The 21,568-nt window shown below is 35.3% G+C and overlaps 3 protein-coding genes across 4 annotated transcripts; all 3 read left to right on the top strand.

The window, feature by feature from the left end:
• The first annotated feature begins 2,715 nt into the window (after positions 1-2,715).
• On the top strand, positions 2,716-13,215 carry LOC102587266 (mitochondrial import receptor subunit TOM40-1-like). 2 transcript variants are annotated; one of them, XR_001472384.1, is made up of 12 exons: positions 2,716-2,945; positions 4,611-4,692; positions 4,807-4,906; positions 4,989-5,084; positions 5,180-5,230; positions 5,400-5,465; positions 6,485-6,586; positions 11,254-11,322; positions 11,407-11,490; positions 12,609-12,704; positions 12,813-12,938; positions 13,014-13,201. XR_001472384.1 is itself a non-coding variant. In XM_006366738.2 (11 exons), exons 1-11 carry the CDS (start codon positions 2,810-2,812, stop codon positions 12,867-12,869), a joined length of 939 nt encoding a protein of 312 aa, XP_006366800.1. In that variant the 5' UTR covers positions 2,716-2,809; the 3' UTR covers positions 12,870-13,215. The 2 variants fall into 2 exon arrangements, 1 of the variants encoding a protein (XP_006366800.1); XM_006366738.2 differs by having other exon boundaries at positions 12,813-13,215.
• A 787-nt stretch (positions 13,216-14,002) lies between these two features.
• LOC107058870 (pentatricopeptide repeat-containing protein At1g55890, mitochondrial-like) lies at positions 14,003-14,533 on the top strand. The gene has a single exon (XM_015305074.1). The coding sequence runs from the start codon at positions 14,003-14,005 to the stop codon at positions 14,531-14,533; it is 531 nt and encodes a 176-aa protein (XP_015160560.1).
• Positions 14,534-18,078: 3,545 nt separating this feature from the next.
• LOC102586929 (calcium uniporter protein 6, mitochondrial-like) lies at positions 18,079-21,415 on the top strand. The gene is made up of 2 exons (XM_006366737.2): positions 18,079-18,733; positions 20,612-21,415. The coding sequence occupies exons 1-2, from the start codon at positions 18,287-18,289 to the stop codon at positions 21,095-21,097; spliced, it is 933 nt and encodes a 310-aa protein (XP_006366799.1). The 5' UTR covers positions 18,079-18,286; the 3' UTR covers positions 21,098-21,415.
• Positions 21,416-21,568: the final 153 nt, after the last annotated feature.

The raw sequence follows: 21,568 nt of genomic DNA, 5'->3' as shown, positions 1-21,568 counted from the left end.
CATAATTAGTGATAAATAAAGTTATTTAATTATAATTACCTTTTAATTAATAAGTTCAATTATATTTTCAATGTAATGTAGAGTAATTACATGATCAACTAACTATATTCGTCTTAAATAAAGTCATCAGTTGATTATTTTGATATGAAATGCTTCATTAGTCCATAAATAATGATAAATAAAATTATTTAATTATAATTACCTTTCAATTATAAGTTTAATTATAATCTCAATGCATTATCTGTTGCAATAGATAACTCATTTGTTGAAAATAATCAAATATATATGATCATCTGTTGCAACAAATATAGAAATCTGTTACAACAAATGTCTAATATGTATTATTTGTTGCAATAGATGACCCATATATGCTTATCTGTTGCAATGAATGATTCATCTGTTGCAACATATGAGCATATATGTTTGAACCGACTCTATATATATGTGTCATTTGTTGTAATAAGTAACTCATAACTTGCTGCAACATATGTCTATTTCTAATAATATAATTTAACATTTTACAAATCTAAGAATAGAATGGAATTCATGGTAAAATTACTGAACATCTATTAAATATAAAATATTGTCACTAGTAATTACAAAATATGATTAACTAAATATATACCACCAACTGAAAGGGTGTGAATCCACCATCAAAAATTCCTGCAGAACATGTCGACCCATCAGGAACCCAATTGGGCAAACCCCTTTTCTTCTCCATCTTACCTAAATTATCAACTAACCCCACAAATCCAAATCACTCTCCAAGTACCCAAAAATCAAGAAAACCAAATAAACAAGTATTTCTTTCTAGAACAATCAGTTGGTCCACTTCCTAAAGCATAAACAAGCAAAAGCTTCATTGTCTCAACTTGAATTGCACAAAACCTGGGCAACACTTGAGGGAAGAGACAATTTTTTTCAAAAGCCCTAATTTTTTTCAAAAAAATTAAGTTTTACCTGCAAATCGTTGTTCCCTTGGATGGTTAGAATAGACTAATCGAAAGTTCAAAATACGGCCATCGAAAGTTGAAAGTTGCCGGAGAAATTGATTATCCCGATTAAAGCAATTTTGAATTTTTGAGAGAGGAGAACTTTTCTTCTGTGGGAGAGAGGAGAACATTTGAGAGAGGGAGTGGAAAGTTTGTTTATTTAGTGGGTGGATTATTTTGTATTTCTAAAAAGATTATAAGTTTTGAAAATGTTAATTGAGTCCACAATTAACTTAATTTAATAGTTAAGTGTGTTTGACCTTTTCTTGGTCAAAATAGTTACCAATAGTTAATTCCAAACTTGAAGGATACCTTTCCTTCAATTTTCTCATGTCTCTCTCCATCTTTAATTTTTGTCCTAAGATTTGATAACTTTATTTTTTACTATTCAATATTCACTTTAATTACTTAAATAAATAAAATACTTTTGATATTAAATATTTTTTTCATATATAAATTTATATATATATATATATATATTAAAATAACAAAAAAAAAATTTATAACATAAATTTATATTTGTATTATAATATCATGTGAGTTGTCTTGAATACATCTCTTACTCTCTTTACCCAATTGTGTTGGTGACCATCGGCCATCTCGATAATAAGGTCATTAAAGCAATCACTTGGAACCTCAAATTACCCGCCCCCCCCCACATATATATATATATATGTTCTATTTTTTTTATATTAGTTATCAGTGTCTTTTCTCTAAAAAGGGATAAAAATTATATATACTAAATCTGGAAAATAATATATAAATCTTGTTTCATTACTTAACTCTTATGAAATTTATGTCGAGCCAAAAAAATATAATATCAAAAGATAAAAATTACATATAGATAAATGAAAATGAAAGTACTTTGGTTCACACAAAAAGTATAAATAAGCATTAATAGAAAAATTAAAACTTGGGTCTTTTTCTGTTCTGAACTTTTATATTTGTTGGCATTTGAGTAAACTTTTCACTTGGTATATATTTAGACATTGCCATTTAATTTATATATTTTTTCATGTTTATTCACATCAAAACAACTTCAAACACAAAATATTTGAAGGTAGCTTGATATGGACAAAAAATGACTGAATATAGACATGTAGTATCTAAAGTTCAAGTAAAAATAATTAAATTTCAATTTATGTGTTTAAAATTCCTACGACATATATACATAAAACGCCTAATCATATGTAACTTCAAAACCTTTTATGTAATTAAAATTATTTTATGATGATCTCAAAATTAAATCTTTACACATTAATTCACTTCGAAATAATTTCATACACTATTATATCACTAATGTTTAAATGAAAATGCATACAAATAAATAACTTTCTAATTTTATCTTTCTAATTTTATAAAGTTTACCATATGTGTGTACAAAATATTAGTTACATAGTTTCATGATAATTTATTAAAATATATCATATATTATAATAATACTAATTATGGTTTTCAATGTAGTTTTTTTGCGAATCCACTTTCATTTTTCTACGAATCAATCTTCTCATTTACACCAACATTTTCTAAGCCTTTTTTGATCTTCTTATTATTGTTATGCTTTATTTAAATTAAAAGTTATATTTAAAAAAAACTCTTTATTCTCATAAAAGAAAAATAAAGATAAAAAATAATATTATATACCCATCACATTCTTCGGACTCCACCGAGTAAAAACGGGTCGGGTTCTGCCGAACTGATTTTAGGGGTTTTGTGAGGGTTTTATTTTACTCCTCGCTGTCACTGAACTCTCTCCCTCTTCCCTATATCTTTCAGGCGAAAGAGGAGGACATTTCACATTTTCCTTTATTTTCACAATGGCCACTCTCGTCCCTCCGGCAGCTACAGATTCGCCGGCAGGCTCAAAGCCGACGGTGACCGAACCGGAGAAAGTCGATTACTTCAACTTGCCTTGTCCTATTCCTTATGAAGAAATCCACCGCGAAGCTTTAAGTTAGTATTGTACTTCATCTCTTGTTTGATCGTTGTGTTTAATTTTTATTTCATTATTTTTATCTGACTTGATTTGTATTGGAATTAAATTGAGGTGAATAGAGAGAAATGGTGTTAAAGGATTGATATTAGCGACCCTAACTAGTTTTGGGTTGAGACGAAATAGTTGTAATCTTTTGTTCCAACTTGCTGCAGATTGTTTACTGAATAGTTAGGCTGAAATGCAATTGAAGCCTTTAGTTTTAGCTACATTATTTTGTTAATCCAATTGATAATATCAGATAGGCAGTGTCAACTCCAGACGATGTATAGTTTCTTGATTTGAAGTTCGGGTGCAGGGGTTTGGGATGGCGAAAGGCGACAAAGGGTCTGCCTCGTCAGAAGGTGAGGTGCGCGGCTAGGTGCTCGCCTCTTTGAAGTGCATTGCCAATTAATATAAAAAAATTAAAATAATTAATTCCATATATAAATTATCAAAATCTCAATCAATTGCAATAACATATTAGCAAATATTTCAATTCAAACAATGAGAATAGATAGTAGATACTAAAAGTCTAGAACTTGAATGAGAATAATATAGAACAAAAGTCAAAACAATAAGAAAAAAGTAGAGGTAGAAGTAACTCTGAAGCCGGAAGAAGAAGAAGCAAAAAGAAATAGAGGAAGAAGAAATTAGAAGAAGAAATACTATTGATTGGGCCCCCAAGGCCTAGCTCAAGTGGCAAAAGGTGGAGGATTTGTGGCTTAGGTCGCAGGTTCAAGCCCCACACCATGCAAAGCGAAGCCCGGTATTTAAGTGGAGAAGGGTAGAGGGGCGGGCCCATTATCCACCGAGTTTAGAAGGCTGTGATTGGTCCAAAGGGCGGGTCACAGACGGATTTCTCGGTTATCAAAAAAAATAAAATAAAAAAAAATACTATTGATTGGACTTCGGAGTCACCGGAAAAATCTGGCTGGTCGCGGAGAAGTCTAGTTGAGTCGATTGGTTGGAATCGCAGTCGCATTCTAAGAGTGCAACTATACAACTTTGGAAAAAAAAAACCTAAAATTACCTTTTAACTTTTAAAACTCTAAATTAGTTGCCTTTTTTAAAGATTATATGAAAGCAACACCTTTCTCGCCTTTCTCGCCATGGCGTCTCCTTTTGAAGATCGCCTTGCCACAAAGCTAATAGGCGATGAAGGGTCGCCTCACCTTTCACAATACTTGTGCAGGGGTGCTAAATTGCTAACATAAAGAAGGATTAAATGAGTGTGAAGACCAATATAGGTTTTGATGTAAAATTTGTAGCTTCTATTATTTTAAAGTGTCTAGATTTTGTATCAGCTAACGTTTGGAAAAAACAGAAGAGGGATCAAACTTGTTGGATTCATAATCCACTGCAAGCTAGATTAGTATTGAACTGTTAGTAGAAGTTTTAGTGCATGTAAACACTGTTAATGGTTAGTTATTACTTTTGTTCATGTTAGCGTTGTTGCTGTCATCAGTATTATGTCTCTTAAGTCATGATCTAGTTATCCAATGTCTCGCCTGCCTAGGAGCTCCCACCCTTTTTGCTCCCTTAGTGACTCGAATTCACAACCTTCGGGTTGGAAGTGAGGGCTGCTTACCATCCGGGCAACTCCCTCTTGGATGTATCGATTAATGCATGTCTTATCTTGGCAGTGTCTTTAAAGCCTGAGCTTTTTGAAGGGATGCGCTTTGACTTTACCAGAGGACTTAATCAGAGATTTTCACTCAGTCACAGGTAGATTTGGCATTTCTAAAGACACATATCAGATTTATTACTATGTTTTCCCCATTCTTGGAGGGAGAGGATATTTTCTCAATTATGAAAGAAATCTGCTTCTACTTGTGTTAGTGTTTTCATGGGGCCCACGGAACTTCCTACTCAGTCAACAGATGTAGTCAAAATTCCAACTGCTCACTATGAGTTCGGTGCCAACTTTATAGATCCAAAGGTGTGTAGTTGATACTATCCCTATCTAGTGTCTGAAACCCACATGATTATCTAAGTGTTGGAGCAATGGCTGTTTCCCGCAGATGATGCTTTTTGGGAGAGTAATGACAGATGGTAGGGTGAATGCAAGACTGAGATGTGAGTTGTCTGAGAATCTTGCTATGAAGGCTAATGGCCAGGTATGTGTATTTGATTGCTTACCTTTGATAGTGTCAGTAAGCAATTAATATATATCAAGAATAAGCCATACAACTCATATTTTTCTACTTATCAGCTAACGGGTGAGCCGCACATGTCGCATGGCATGGTTAATTTTGATTACAAGGTACCTTTCTTTACTCTTAGTCATTGGATTAATTCATGCTTTTGGTTGGAATGTCATGTGGCATTCTATTTCTGATTCAGTCAACCCATACTATGCACAAACTACGGTATAGCCTAGATGACTTAGGAAGACTAACATTGTGTATTCTTGTCTTTTATTGTTTGTTAAGGGTAAAGACTACCGAACACAGTTTCAATTGGGGAATGGTGCATTATTTGGAGCTAGCTACATCCAGGTAAACAATCAAGACTTGCAACTCTGCAAATTAGCCAATAAAAGACATCATTAAAAGCACTAATATTTTTCAAAAGTAAATGGCCTTGTCTCTGGTCATTTGCAGGAAAAACCAATTTAAAGATTTCACACAATTATTTCCACAAGTTACATGAAATATCTTGAAGTTTCAAACAGAGTCAATTTTGATTCAAGCAGGGAACACCACAATATCACAAAATTGGAATACAGCTTTAGAGGGGTTTGTGTATCAGGGCTAGAGTAACGGTATGAATAAATATTACGATGGCAAATGGGAGTGAGACTTAGCAAGATTGGGAGATAGAGAAAGAGTAAACAGAAGGGAAATTTCGTATAGTGTCAGCGAGAGATAAACATCATGTATTGTCTCTATTTGATAAAAATAATATCAGGTTGTGTGTCAAAAAAAAATCATCTGGGAAAAAGCAAAGGAGAAAAAACTAGTGACTAATGCCAGTTCAAACACTACCTTCGATGCCCAACTTGAAAATAACCGAGATATCTTAGTTTAGATTTGGAATCTTAAAGATGTTCCTCACCATCCTCATGATCCTAAAAACTAAAGTGGTAAGAAAAATATCAAACAGATCGTGCTGCTCTTTACTCCATATGATGCACCACTTATGCATAAATCTTAGATTTTTTGTAAAGACAGTTTCTTGATTGAGTGATGTTCGTCACATGTGAATTATACTGCATAATTTTGATATTTTTAGCATTGAATTAAAAAGGCGTATCTACTCAATGGCCTGGAGCTCTTGAATCAATCACAATAACGATAATTTTGATAACTTTCATGGGACTTGTTACACACCAACAGCTGAAAGCAATCTGATATTGCAGTTTTCATCACTAATATATAAGCAGGATGATTTTTATCTTGTGCTTCCTTCGATTGTGGTTGGAGTTCATTTTACTTACTTTTTGGGTGTATGTCACATACATTATATTTATTTCAACCTCTTGGTCAATCAATGTATACCTTTATATATTTTGCAGAGTGTCACTCCACATTTGTCTCTAGGTGGTGAAGTATTCTGGGCTGGTCAGCATCGGAAGTCTGGCATTGGCTATGCTGCTCGTTACAACACAGATAAGATGGTAAAGTGCTTATTATTAGATACTCCTATAAGAGTAGCATGCTCTTTAAAAACATAATAATTTAAATTTGAAGGTATTATGATAACAACAACATATATAAATGTATGAAAGAACATTTAGAACATGAAGTTGTTAATGGGTGTGAGCGCAGAGGTGGACCGATGCATTAGGGGTGAGGGTGCATCAGCAACGGGAAATTTAGTATACATGTAATTACCTCCAAGAAGTAGAGATATATTAGTTGTGGCAGCTGCATGCGCAAATTTCCAGCTGGTGCATTGGTAGAAGGCTCCATCAGTCCCTCCATATTGAGAGAGAGAAATCTTATGAATTGGACTAATTTTGTTTCATCGATCGCTTGCTAATAAATAAAAGATCTATTAAATTGTATTCTTTTCCTTGGGATGGATTGTTCACTCAGATTAGGCAAAGCTCTCTTCCTAGCCTTGGGTCTGACCACAACCCCATTTTTTGACTTGTGGAGATGGTAATTTCAAGAAGTCTTACTTTAAGGCACGCCTAGTTCGAAGGTTGTGGCACCACAACTTGGGTGAACTTCCATCGTTCGAAAAGTGGTGGCTTAATGTGGAAGGTTCAAAGAAAAAGTTCAAGAATGGTGGTGTTCTTTTATCATATCTGGTACCCTTGACTATATTCTGGCAACAAAATTAAGCATGTTAAAGGCTAAACTCAAAGAATGGAGCAAAGAGCACAAGGTGAACTGGAAGGCAAGAAAAAGCCACATCCTAGATCAAATAGGGAGCTTGGAGACCTTGCAAGAAAGCAGACCCTTAAATGATGATGAGCAGTTGGTAAAGGCTCATTTAGCCATGGAATATGATGAAGTGGCCAGGAATGAAGAAATATTTTGGAGGCAGAGATCCAGAGTCCAGTGGATCAATTGTGGTGATAAAAGCACTAAGTTTTTTCACAGAATGGCCACTGCACATAAAAGACTCAACACTATAGATTCCTTGTTGATCAATGGAGAACTAATCTAGTGATCCTGTGGCTATCAAGGGCTCCATTGTGGATTTTTATCAAGATCTCTACAAAGAATCAGAAAATTGGAGACCTTATTTGAATCTTTATGAAGAACAAGGCATTTCAACAGAAGAAAGAAACAACCTTGAGAGAGTTTTTGAGGAAGAAGAGGTACTGGCAGGGATAAAGATGTGTGCTGCAGAAAAAGCACCTGGACCAGATGGCTATATCATGGCTTTCTTTTCAAGCTTTCTGGGAAACAATAAAGGAAGAACTGAGCCTTGGGGTTGGCCTGCTGGCAATTGACTTGAGCCTTGGGGTTTGCTCCCTTTCAAGGTCTCAAGTTCGAAACCCACTGGGTGCAAACAATTTCTGAGGGCCATCGGACTGGGTAAAACCTGAATTAACCGTGGTGCACTTGCGGGAAACTCCTTGCCGAGGGCCTGTGCACCCCCCGGGGATTAGTCGGGGCTCAAAGAGACTCGGACACCCGGTGCAAATCAAAAATAAAAATAAAGGAAGAACTGATGCAGACATTCCACAGATTTCACTCTCACCATAAGTTTGACAAGAGCTTCAACCTTTGTAGCTTTGATTCCTAAGAAGGTTGGAGCAAATGATCTAAGAGATTTCAGACCCATTAGTCTAATCTCCGGGGTCTACAAAATCATAGCAAAGGTGTTGGCTGAGAGATTATAGAAGGTAATAAGCAGAGTTGTAAACAACCACCAGATGACTTTCATCAAAGGGAGACAAATAATGGATGCTGCTCTTATTGCTAGTGAATGCATTGACACCAGGATTAGAGGAGATGTGCCTGGAGTTATGTGCAAATTAGATATTGAAAAGGCCTTTCACCACCTGAACTGGAGTTTCTTGTTGAACACTCTCAGGCAAATGGGATTCGAGAGAAGGTGGACTAAGTGGATAGCATTCTGTATCAAAACTACCAAGTTCTCCATTCTGATAAATGGAGAACCTGCAGGTGGTTTTCCAGCTGAAAGAGGTCTGAGACAAGGGGATCCCTTGTCCCCTTTCCTGTTTATCATAGCTATGGAAGGGCTAGGTAGTCTGATGAGAAGGGCTGCAACAAACAACTGGATAAAAGACTTCAGCATTAAGAACAGGAACAATGAAATCATGGAGGTGACTCACTTATTATATGCTGATGACACTGTGGTTTTCTGCGATGCTGAACAAGAACAAATTTGCTACCTAAGGGTGATACTGGTGATCGTTGAAGCTTGCTCTGGGTTGAAGATTAACTGGAGGAAAAGCAATATTTTTCCAGTGAAAGAGGTGCAACAAATTCAGTCTCTGGCATTATATTTTGAAGTGCAGGATAGAGGAGTTGCCCACAATTTATTTGGGAATGCCATTGGGTGCTAATCACAAAGCTGTGAATATATGGGATGGAATAATAGAGAAAACAGAAAAAAGACTAGCTCTTTGGAAATCACAATACCTTTCCCTGGGAGGTAGAGTTGTTTCGATCAATGCAGTCCTAGATTCTCTGCCAACATATGTAATGTCTTTATTTCCCATCCCCCGGTGAGGTGATGGAAATCTTAGACAAGTTGAGGAGGGATTTCTTATGGCAAGGAAGCAAGATTGAGAAAAGTTTCAACCTGGTAAAATGGAGTGCAGTTCAGCAAAGCAAGAGTTATGGTGTTCTAGGAGTGAGGAACCTAAAGCTTCATAATAAGAGTATACTTATCAAATGGCTATGGAGATTTACTCAAGAAAATCAGTCCTTGTGGAGAGAGATTATCCTTCATAAGTATGGTCCGGAGGGGCAGTGGTGCACTAATAAAATGACTAATACATATGGGGTTGGGGTTTGGAAATCTATCAGGAATCTATGGATGACTTTCAAGCAAAACACTAAAGTTAGAGTTGGTAGGGGAGACAAGATATTTTTTTGGGAAGAGGACTGGAGTGGTCATGGCACACTTCACTCCCTTTTTCCTGGACTGTTCTCAATAAGCTTGAATACTGGATGCAGTATACAAGAAATGTGGTCCCCTCAAGGGTGGAACCTGACTTTCAGAAGACCCCTAAATGATTGGGAAATACCATGGGTGGTAGATTTTCTAAAACTAATAGGAAACTTCCCAGGCACTAATACAAACTCAGACAAACTCATTTGGAGGCACCACAATGATGGAATTTCACTGTTAACAGGGTATACAAAAGGGGACTGAGTGTTGCTGCAGGCAGGTCAACTGGACCTTGGAATACTGTATGGAAGAGTGTGGCTCCTAATAAACTGAAATGCTTCACTTGGCTAGTAGCTAGGAAAGCATGCTTGACACATGAGGCATTGCAAAAATGGGGGTCCATCATAGCATCTAAATGCCTCCTCTGCAAGGAGGCACTAGAAACCAACAAACACCTTTTCATGCATTGCAAAGTAACGACACAAGTTTGGGCTATGTTCACTTCCATTGCTGGAATCAACTGGATCATGTCTGAACATACTGCAGATTTGCTTAGCTGTTGGATCAGAAGAGGAGGAAGCAAAAGCCAAAAAGATGGTGGAGGACAGTCCCAGCCTGCATCTGGTGGACCATTTGGAAGGAGAGGAACCAGAGGATCTTTGAAGGAAAGAATCCTCTATTTTGAAGATTAAGTGGAAAGTTATTACTTCACTAGGTTTTTGGTGTAAAGAACAGAATATAGAAGAGGAAATCCAATTAGTGGATTCTATAGGCTCTTTGTAACTGTGTCTCTTTTATTTTTTGTAAACTTTTTGGAGGTGGCCAGCATAGCCTTAATGCTGAATGAATACAATTTACCAATTTCAAAAAAAAATAAACCACAAACTGAATATGCTCGCTATTATCAGTCTTTATGTCTGGTGATAAATTTTCATTTGATGTAATAGTGCCTGCGGCCGTCAGATTCTGGGTCTACCTCAATATATTTGTAGTTCAATTTTTATTAGTATTAGACAGATATTTGGGGATATTATAGTAGCGTTTTCTTCTCTTTTAGAGGCATTTGCCAGCAACTTAAATCGACCTGGCCTATTTTATTTCCTTGTGATTTGTTCCCGTAAATAATTGTGTTTTTATCGTGCCAATCAGGTGTTCTGGATTATAATCATGGTCTAATATTGACACATGCTTGTTAGGAAAATATTTGATCTATTCTTTTAAAAAGGAAACTACTTGTTGTATTTCCTTTTCTAACCCTGCTGTCCCTTTTACTCCTATTAGTTAATTTCCTGTGTTTGTTTACATAGTCGTCGTGCTTAAAAGTTGATGGACTTCAATTTTTACCATTAGGTATTTTGTTCTCTTTTTAAAGGGTTCAACTAGTAAGCTCCTTTGAAAGAAATCTCTGGAAATGTTGAGGCCATTGTTGGGATCTCCCTGTTCTCTGTATTATAAACTCCTTTAGATTAAATTTGAAAGGTTTTCTGGAAAGAAAATTGCTTTATATTTGTAGCTTGTCTTAGTATTTTCGTGATACAGAATTTCATGGAATCGACGCTGTTTCTTCTCTTCCTTTATAAAACATATTTAAGCAGTTTACAGTAGCACCTTTATTCATTGTGTTGTTATTTGCTGATTTCGCCAGAATTTAATATTTATGGTTTTTGCTTAATGAGGGTGTTACAACTTGCTTAGTTGATTCAAATTTTCTGTTAAGTAGTGCATGTTTCATTCTGCCTGCAGGTTGCTACAGGGCAAGTTGCTAGCACTGGAATGGTTGCACTGGGTTATGTTCAGAAAGTTTCTGACAAGGTCTTACAAAGGCATTTCCTATTCTAGAGATAGAGTTAATGATGAGTGGGTTTGGTAATTGCTTAAAGACTTTCTTCCATGCAGGTGTCTCTAGCATCAGACTTTATGTACAACTATATGTCTAGGGATGTAACAGCAAGCGTTGGTTATGATTACATCCTTCGGCAGGTAATTTCTGTGGTAAACAAAATATTAAAAATATTTACTGGAAAGCTTTGCACTTGCGAGTTGTAGTTTACTCAGTATCTAATCATCTGGTTTTGATGAGTGTATTGCACTGCTGGTCTGCTGCAATCATGTGCGCTAGTTCAAATGGTGTGCATGTTTAATTCTGGCAAAATTATCTTTTAAATTTAATTTTTGCTGATTTTTTGACACCTTGATGCCAAGGAGATCATTTTTGCTGATTTTTTGACACCTTGATGCCAGAACGACGTCAATATTCTCATTCCCTTCTGTAAAGACTCTTTGACTACCACCTCTTCCGTGTCCATGTTATGCAAAGATGATCCGTGTGCATATTGTGTATGCAGCATGCTTTCATGCTTGCTTTCTCATTTGCATCTCCTCTCATTCATCAGTTGAAATATGTGTAAGGTGGCTTCTTCTTCTTTTGGCAGAAGAAGAAACTGAGTGGGGAGGGTTCTATTGCCTCATTCCTGCACATAACCTGAAATCATCCCTTTTATAAGATGTAACATATGCTATTAAGCACTTCCTTATTGACATTTCATGCAAGATTAGGTAAAGAAATACTTTCCGCAAGTGTTAACTGCTATATACATTTCAATTTGTCTTTTGTCACTATAGCACAATTAGAGGTTGCTGCAAACTACAAAGGCAAGTTTCCTGAATTTCAGTTGTTGTATTTCCAATTGACTCGGACCCACATCTTTTGGGGTTTTTGCGTCTGAACTACTTCTTTGGTTATTGGGGTGCATTCATCAGTTGAAATGTGTAAGGTGGCTTCTTCTTCTTTTGGTTAAGCACTTTCTTATTGACATTTCATGCAAGATTAGGTAAAGAAATACTTTCAGCAAGTGTTAACTGCTATATACATTTCAATTTGTCTTTTGTCACTACAGCACAACTAGAGGTTGCTGCAAACTACAAAGGAATACAAGTTTCCTGAATTTCAGTTGTTGTATTTTCAATTGGATGGTCACAAGATAGTTAGTTAATACTATAAGTCTATGTTTGGACTTCTCATGTTGTTTTGGGTGCATAGCAATAGTTGGCTCATTTATTAAAGGTGGTCAAAATCAGTAATATTGTGTGCATTGCAGTGTCGTCTTAGAGGAAAGATTGATTCCAACGGCTGTGCTGCTGCTTTCCTGGAAGAACGCCTGAACATGGGGCTTAATTTCATTCTTTCTGCCGAGGTAATTGAGCATTTACTTTCAAAACAAATTTCGCGCTTTTACAAGTCTCTATCTCATGCACTTTGGCTACTCAACTGTTATAAAATCTGCTCCTGATGGTGCCTGCAGATTGATCATAAAAAGAAAGATTACAAGTTCGGATTTGGTCTGACAGTGGGAGAATAGAGGAGGCAGTCAGTTTAAACAAGGATAAACTTTTAATCGATCATATCCGTGGAACTAAAAGCATCTTAGGTGATTCTTTACCTCAATAAGAATCAACACATCAGTTTTGTATTTTTTATTGAGAAAACTGCTATGGTACATCAGGTGCTGCAACTAGCCATCAGTAGTTGATTTTGCAGTGTGGTAAGGGAACATTCATGGCCAAATTTAAACGGAGGGCAAAATCGTTTTATTGTTTTATTTCCTATAGTCAAAAGGCATTTTAGCCCTTTTTCCTGATAGAGAGAAATATAAATTCTGATTTAGTGTTTATGGATAGTGGCATTTGCCCAGAGGCTTATCCCTACTTGAAAATTGTTGATGTAATTCCCTTGCATTCATTTCATGTTATTTGCGAAGTAAAGAGGCGTTGAAGGTGCACCATAAGGATAAGGTTCACCATAAATACTTAGCACATAAATTATCTTTTGATTTTCAAAATTATATCGAAATTGTGGATTAGTAAAAATGGATGGATGGATAATTTTAAAGTTTATGTAATAACTCAATATTTTGAAGCTCATCTGGCAAATTGCAACTCCGTGCCAAATTAAGCAATAAAAAATGTCCACTTTTTTAACTGTCCACTGTCTGCGAGGCATCTTCTCCGAAAACAACCGCAAATCAGCTAGAAAAATCATAGATGTCAAAACCACCGAACCCACCATTAGCTCTTTAAACCCCACCAATCACACACCCCAAGGAATTGTAGATTTCATGAAAAGTTCATCAATATGCCATGATTTCCGACGCTGCCGTTTCAATTATGACATCGCCGTTCACCGCCTTGCCAAAGCCAAGTACTTCTCCGGTATTGAAGAAATTATCGAACATCAAAAACAGTACCCAGATATTCGAGACGAATCCTTTGTAGACTGCTTTATCCTTCTGTACGGGAATGCTAAGATGTATGATCATGCACGTAATTGTTCGACGAAATGCCTCAACTAGATTGTCAGCGGACTGTCTATTCCTTCAACGTCCTTTTGGAATCATGCATCAGATCAGAGAGATATGATGAAATTGGTTTGCTGTTTCGTGAATTACCCTAGAAATTGTCAATTGTGCCTAATTTAATATCCTATAACGTCGCGATGAAGGCGTTGTGCAAGGCTGGTTCTGTGTATTCTGCTGTGCTTTTGATCGATGAGATTGAAAAGCATGGGATTAAGCCGGATATTGTGACTTGTAATACATTGTTAAAAGCACTTTGTGATAGTAAAAGGTTTTCTGAGGCTGAAAACTTGTGGGTTATGATGGAAAAGAGAAGTATTCTTCCTGATATTTGCAGTTATGATATTAGATTACGAGGTTTACTTAAAGTTGCTGAGGTTTCGAAGGCGATTCAGTTGTTTGAGGAGATCGTTAAGAAGGGTTTCAAACCGGATAAATTCAGCTACGATAATATGATAAAAGTGTATGTTGATGAAGGGAATTTGGAGCAGGCTAATATGTGGTATCAGAAGATGGTGCAAAATGATTGCCTGCCGGATTCTGCAACATTTCACATGCTTATTCCTTTGGCTTGTGACATGAAAAAAATTGATTTTGCGCTGCACTTGTGCACGAAAGCTATTGATTCACAGGTACTTGAAGATGAAGTGTGTACAAGTTCTGAGGAATAGTTCATCTCCTCCTAAGAAAAATATTCTCAGTTTTCAGTTTTGATTGAATTCCATCAGTGCAAACCTGATAGACCAAGGGTTCAAAGCATCATGTGATTTTTTTCGTCTATCTAAGCTTTGGTAGGCGCTAGCTTACGAGGGAAGGATTGTCCAAAGCCAAGGAGACCACCCATCATGTTTCATTTGATGTGAGACTCTTTAACACCTCCACCTCGCACCAGGGCTGGACATCTGGAGCGTGAGAATTTAATATGGAGATCAATATCGGTAATAATAATTAGAATGAGCTCTGCTTGAATACCATGTAAAGAATTGAATTTTGGGTTTAACTCAATCCCATAAGCTAGCTCATGAGGGAAGGATTGACCAAGTTCATCCATTTTTCATCCAGTATGGGACTCTTCAATGAGTACCTATGTTGGTCTATGTTGGTGGTTGATGGCAATTGACAAGTGAAATATTCGAGATAAGAACAACTGACTCGAACACCACCCTTATTAAAAAAAAAAAGGTGCTTCAGAGATACAACATTGTTGTTCTTTCTTCATGCATTGCTCCTTAATTAATGTTAATTTTTTTTATGTATCTAGAGTATATGCATGTTTAGTTAATTAAACTAATCTAATTTTAAATTTGTAAAACCAAAAGGTGAGAAAATTGTCATACCTTGCAAATAAAGTAGATCTAGCTCAGTTAGTTTCAGACAGGGCCGTCTCAACCATAAGGCCACTAAAGCAATCGATTGGGGCCTCAATTTTTTTGGGGCCCCCATTTTCTCTCAAAGATGTGTGTGTGTATATATATATATATATATTAGTTAAAAAAATTAATGTACTGATAACTTTGAAATAATTTTTGTATAGAAATATAATTGAGAAATTGAATATTGTTTAGTTGATTGTAGTGTCTTTCTAGATTCTCATGTGGCTAGTTAATTGTTGTATCATTTCTAACTTCGCATGTGACTATCTATTTTGTTGTCTAGCTCATTTATATTTTGATGATTATCATGAACCAACAATATTGTGTTTTTATACTTACTTTTCATTATTGAATATTCTTAAGTCTGTCAAACGTTCAAACATTCTACTATTATGTGATATCTATTGTTGTGTGTTTATAAAAAGACAAAATTATTTTTTGGTGTCTTATTCATATTTTCAAGCACTAAAATTTAATTCAACACTATTTTTAATATTATTTATTAACTTATCAAATTCATCGCTACACTATTTTTAATATCACCATATTTTTAAAGTTTTATTATTCCAACTTTATATTATATAATTTTCATTGAAAATTTACATTATTTGCATTCTTACTTCATAATGTCTACATATATCCTGCCTCTCCAGACCTCATTTGTAGGATTACACTTCTATATTATAATTATTCAATTTGTATTTATCAACTAAAAAAATAGGGCCTTTTTGTAATGTTTGACTTTAGGCCCCCAAACTTGTTGAGACGGCCCTGCGTACACCTATCTATTCCTTTCAATTTCAACAATTTAAAATTATTTGTCTATAGTACGTTACGTTTTTCTTTTCCTTTCCAGAATACACACACAAACTATGGCTCTATTATGAAGAAATAACAATGATCGAGTACAGTTGTACCTATATCTATTGGCCTAACGTCTTAATTAATTCCGTATATCTGACTAATATCCACATGCCAATTTTTTTTTCCACATGTCAATCTTATTCTTTCCTTGTCGATGAAGATTCACCACAGCTATTCTTTTAGTGCGCTTAAAGTAAATTTTGTTTCAGTATAATAATTTACAAATCATATCTTTTAGTGCGCTTAAAGTAAATTTCGTTTCAGTATAATAATTTACAAATCATATCAAACAAAGGAAAGAACTCAACAAAAAAAAACATGCAAGATCTTTTACATTTGAAAACCCCATTCAGGAGATCATCTGCATGATTAACTCGATTAGTTGCGTCGACGTGACAATTTTTGTTTTGGCTAAGACATAAAATATAGTACTCCCTCCGTTTCACAAAGAATGGTCTAGTTTGATTTGTCACGGAGTTTAAGAAAATAAAAAAGACTTTTGAATCTTGTGGTTCTAAATTAAAGTTATGTCAAATGTACAAAACTGTCATTTACTCTTGTCGCCTTAAACATGTCATGTGGAAAGCTGAAATTAAAACCTTACTATAAAAATAAAGAGGTCATTTGTTTTGAAATAGACTAAAGAGGAAATGAAGTTATTCTTTTTTAAACGGATGAGTATGAAAATAACACCACAAAGGACGTGGCATACATTAGTGGATAATTTAGAGATCAAAGGTAGCCGTGCAAGTCAAATTTGACATGCTTTGCTCCTTGAAAATAATGATTACAAACAAGTTGAATTTCTTTTAGTTTGAAAAAAATGACATTCTTTGTTTGTTTGTAATATCGACTTTTTCGTATACTTGTGTCTATATTTCAAATTTAATATTAAAATAAAAGGATTTAATTTACGTACTAAAGTAAATAATTTTTTATACTATTAAGTATTAACTACTTCTTAAATAAACTCTTAAAAGAATAACACACCCAAAGGGACTTTGGTCAGAATAATTTTATACTACTATCAAGGAAATGTATGCCAATAATAAGAATCTTTATTTATTTTATTCAAAGATAAGAAACTAAAAGTTCTTAAATAAAGTCTATGACACTAATTTATTCCTGCCATGTTTGTTAGTGGATTCTTCATAATCAAGCAATTGTTCCGTTTTATTAATATTATTATTAATAAAAAAAAAATAACAGAGGCTCGTTCCTTTTAACAACATACAAAATTATGTATCTACTTACCCTCTTAAAATATTTCAAACACATGTAAGTGTGATAATTGAAGACCTTTCATAATATTTAAATTTCATATTCTCTAATTAATTGCATAAAAGAAAAATATATTTCAAAATAATAAATAAGAGTATCATAATCAAAACACATAATCTTACTTAACGACCATGTAAACAAAAAAATATGACACTTGAATGATTGGGAAGAAGAACAAAATTTTACAATAATAATTAAGTTTCTCTTGCATGAAGATCTATCTAAAACAATTTTTTTAAGTCATTAACTAACTCTGTGCTAGCAACCATGATACTTATACATAATATAAGATGCAAAGCCTTTTCATGGACATGAACTATTGGAAAGAATCAACCTATTATTCCTAAAATGATTTTATTCTATTGAGAATAATGTTCTTGACAATCTATCTTTGTCTCAGTAAAGTTTTTCATTTTCTTGATTCTCATGTAATTGAATACTTAAAGAAACTTTATAACAACATGTCATTAAAATTAAGAACGAGTTTTTGGAATATTATAATTAAAATGATTTAATCTCTTAAATTTCAAATCACATGAGAAAAAATTCTACGTAAAATATAAATTTGAATTAATGGAATCAAATCAATTTTAGACCATGGTCTTAGAGGCATCAAATCTTTTCAATGACCCACTTTATCCAAAAATAAAAAAAGAGCACACACTACAATGTTTTGTATTAGGAAGTTTCGTAAGAGAACATGTGTCGCATCAATTGAAGCGTGTGACCGTGTCAAATGCGTTGCTCGTAACCCTATTTTCTCTCTCATTTTGCCGGACTTTCGATGGATTTCGTAAACTCCATTTCAACAGTTACAAGACCATACCGCCATTCTCGTTTCTTATAAAACTCTATTTCTCAACAATTTCAACTCTTATTCCCAATTTCAACTATAATTTGTCAAAGATGTGGAGAAATTCCTGTAATCTATTGAAACGGACAGTTTCATCGGTTGCGAGGACAAATACGATTAACTATGGGGTGAACCCGTTTTTGGGTGTGGATTATAAGTTCGGGTGCTATTGTGGCCCGACCCGAATGGTGGGTGGGTACTATTTTAGCTCTGGGTCAAATGGGGGTGGGGAAAACAAGAATGGGAATGGGAATGGGAATGGGGATAGTATTACTCATGAGGAAGCTAAGAGGTTGATGAGATTGGTGAATGTTGAGGAGCTGAAGTGGAAATTGGGGATGAAGAATACGGAGGTTATTGGGTATATGGATCTGTTAAAGGCGTGTCAGAATATGGGTGTCGCTAAAACCCATGATGAAGCTGTTGGTTTTGCTAGAGTTCTTGATGAGGCTGGTGTTATATTGTTATTCAGAGATAAAGTTTATCTTCATCCTGATAAGGTGATTATTTGTTTTTTCTCTCATGTTTTTAATGTTTATGGATGTGTTTTCATTGTTTTGGGGATTTGCGGTTGTTTAAAAAGGTGTTTGATTGATGATTGGTATATTTAAGGAAATGGCAATTAGAGTGTATGTAGATCTTACCCCTACCTTGGCAGGTAAAGGTTGTTTTCGATAGACCCTCGGCTCAAGGAAAGCAAAACAGAACATTTATGAAGACATAAGTAGTAACAACATCAGGATAATAAGATCAACCCTTCGGGGTGGCCCAGTGGTTTGGGCTTGGGACTTCCATGTTGGAGGTCTCAAGTTTGAAACCCCTTGCTAGCGAAAGCAAGGGATTTGCCTTCTTGATCGAGCTCGTCGCACCGGGCTTGCCTAGTGCGGGTTACCTCTCCTACGTGGTTTGCGAGATTTTACCCTGTGTGCACCCAAAGGGTAGCGGTTGCGGGTTTCCCTTGTCATAAAAAAAGAATAATAATAAGATCATGAAAAAGGTGAGATCTTTGGGAGTAATGCTTTGGTGTTTGGTTTCATTGCCCTCTAAGATGAGGGAAGGAATATTATTCTCTTTTGGGTGTTGTGAGGAGAATCTGTTACCGGCAACATAGAAGGGGAAACAGCAAAGCATACAATCAGTGGCATATGCTAAAATTTCAAGAACCAGCATGATGAACGACATAGTTTCTTTAGCTTTGCTCACTTGTTCTGCTTTTTCTGTTTGCCTTTGGTATATATGCAATGTAACAAGGACTTATATTGATTAGTTTATCCTAAGAATTAGCCGTTAATGGTTAGTATGTGTTAATTTCATCAGGAAACTGGAATCACTTATTTGAGAAAATGGTATCAATCAATGGTGTGAGCTTGGATTAACCGATGTGTTTCATAGTTGAATCAGTTTCCTTAGATCAATATATACTTACAGAGCCAATAAGTGTGAATGACCTGCCTTTGATGGGAAAATTATGAGAAACACAAAGAAGGGTCAAGGCAGTCTGGCAGGGGGTGGTGGTGGTGATTGGAGATTTGTGATGTTTGATATGCTGGTTACATGCTGAAACTTATTGAATAGGCTTTCTATAAGCAAGAATATAAGGATAGTGGAGAACAAACTCTTGTTAGTTTGGTCATTCCATAACCACCTTATTGTGGACATTGTCTTATACTGCCCGAAATCTGGTAGATTTTCAGTCCATTAGTTGATAGTGTAAATATGGCTTATTTTGCATGGACATGTCATGCTTCAATTACTTCTTTTCTGTATTTGCATGAGAAAATGCATAACATCTCCCCCAAACTTGTCCACGTAATTTAGTTTAGCATTGCAACTATAGGGCGTTTAATTAACCCCCTTTCTAGTTTGAAGTGAAATTAATACACTTCCCCAAACAATCCTAGATTAATTCCCAGGAGCGTTATAACACGCTTGACACGTGTATAACACCATTTTTTCAATCATTTTTATTTTTATTCACTTATTTTATTGTTCTTTTTTAGTTTTATCCATCACTTATTTTATCAATAAACTACATAGTATTTGCATAACTAAGTTATGTGGACAACTTTAGGGGTCTTTTTTTTTTTTGTATTTTCTCTATTTGCATAGCATCATCCAATTACTTATTTTCTAATTTAATGAGACAACGAGAATTAGGAAATCATGAAAGAGTTAGAATTATGCTTTCTTTGATCACAAATTTATCGTTGAATAGAAAGTAAAGAATGCGTGAGTTTTAAATGCATACTTGGTTGTTTCTGGATCTGAATTTGAGTGACATTTCTTAATAGAAAGTCCATTTCTAGCCGGCCCTCTTAAAATCTTTCTCACTATTGATATAGTCAGTTTCATGTTCTTCCTCTTCTTCTTTTTTTCAGGTAGTGGATGAAATTAGAAAGGCAGTTCCCTTAGCACTTCTACCTGAAGATGACCCCACAATAGAGGAACTAAAGATTCTGCAGGAGAAGAAGGATAAAATAGATGAGCTTGCCCATAGGTATGTGCGCCGCGTTTTGTGGGCTGGTTTAGGGGCTGGCCTTTTGCAGGTCGGGCTCTTCTTCCGTCTTACGTTCTGGGAATTCTCTTGGGATGTGATGGAGCCAATTGCTTTTTTTACAACTTCTGCTGGAATAGTAATAGGTTATGCTTACTTCCTTGTTACTTCTAGAGACCCATCATACCAAGATGTGCTGAAGAGGCTTTTCATCTCAAGGCAGAGGAAGCTGATCAAGAAGCATGATTTTGATATTCAGAGGTTTGTCGAATTACAAAAGAAAATCAAATTACCAGTGAATAGTCAATCTTCCATTAAACATCGGTTAGGAATGGAGCTGGAACCCGAGGATCTTTTACATCGTCACTAAATCATGTTGGCCTCTGATCCTCTTCCTCCCAGCTTCTCACATAATTAAATCCTTACTAAACTCATACCTTTTAGCCAATGTAAGCCCTACATTTTGTCACGGAGGGTGAATATCTCAGTTGTTAACAATCATCCCTGATTTTACCTTGTAATTTGAAGGTTATATTTCTTAAATCTTCTTTACAAGATAGGCTTAGATAGTAGTTCTGTCCATCACAATATCCTTCAAGCCTTTTACTCTGCTGTTGTTGTCCTGTTATATATACTTGAAAGTTGTAACAAGATACTGATGTTATATTAATGACTTTTGAATGTTCAATCTTCTGGATAACCCCTGTAAAGGATTCAAAATATGCAATCGATTGCATAAGAAGATTTCCTTGTTAGTTGCTTTGTCTTCTTCATTGCGTTTTTCCTTTTCATAACTATTTTGATTTGCTGCACTTGAGCCGAGTGTCCTTCAGAAATAGCT

The sequence above is a fragment of the Solanum tuberosum genome, unplaced genomic scaffold (genome assembly GCF_000226075.1).
Source record: "Solanum tuberosum cultivar DM 1-3 516 R44 unplaced genomic scaffold, SolTub_3.0 scf00686, whole genome shotgun sequence".
Taxonomy (NCBI): Eukaryota; Viridiplantae; Streptophyta; class Magnoliopsida; order Solanales; family Solanaceae; genus Solanum; species Solanum tuberosum.
Note: the sequence above shows the minus strand (reverse complement) of the source record. Positions and strands in the feature narration are given on the sequence as shown.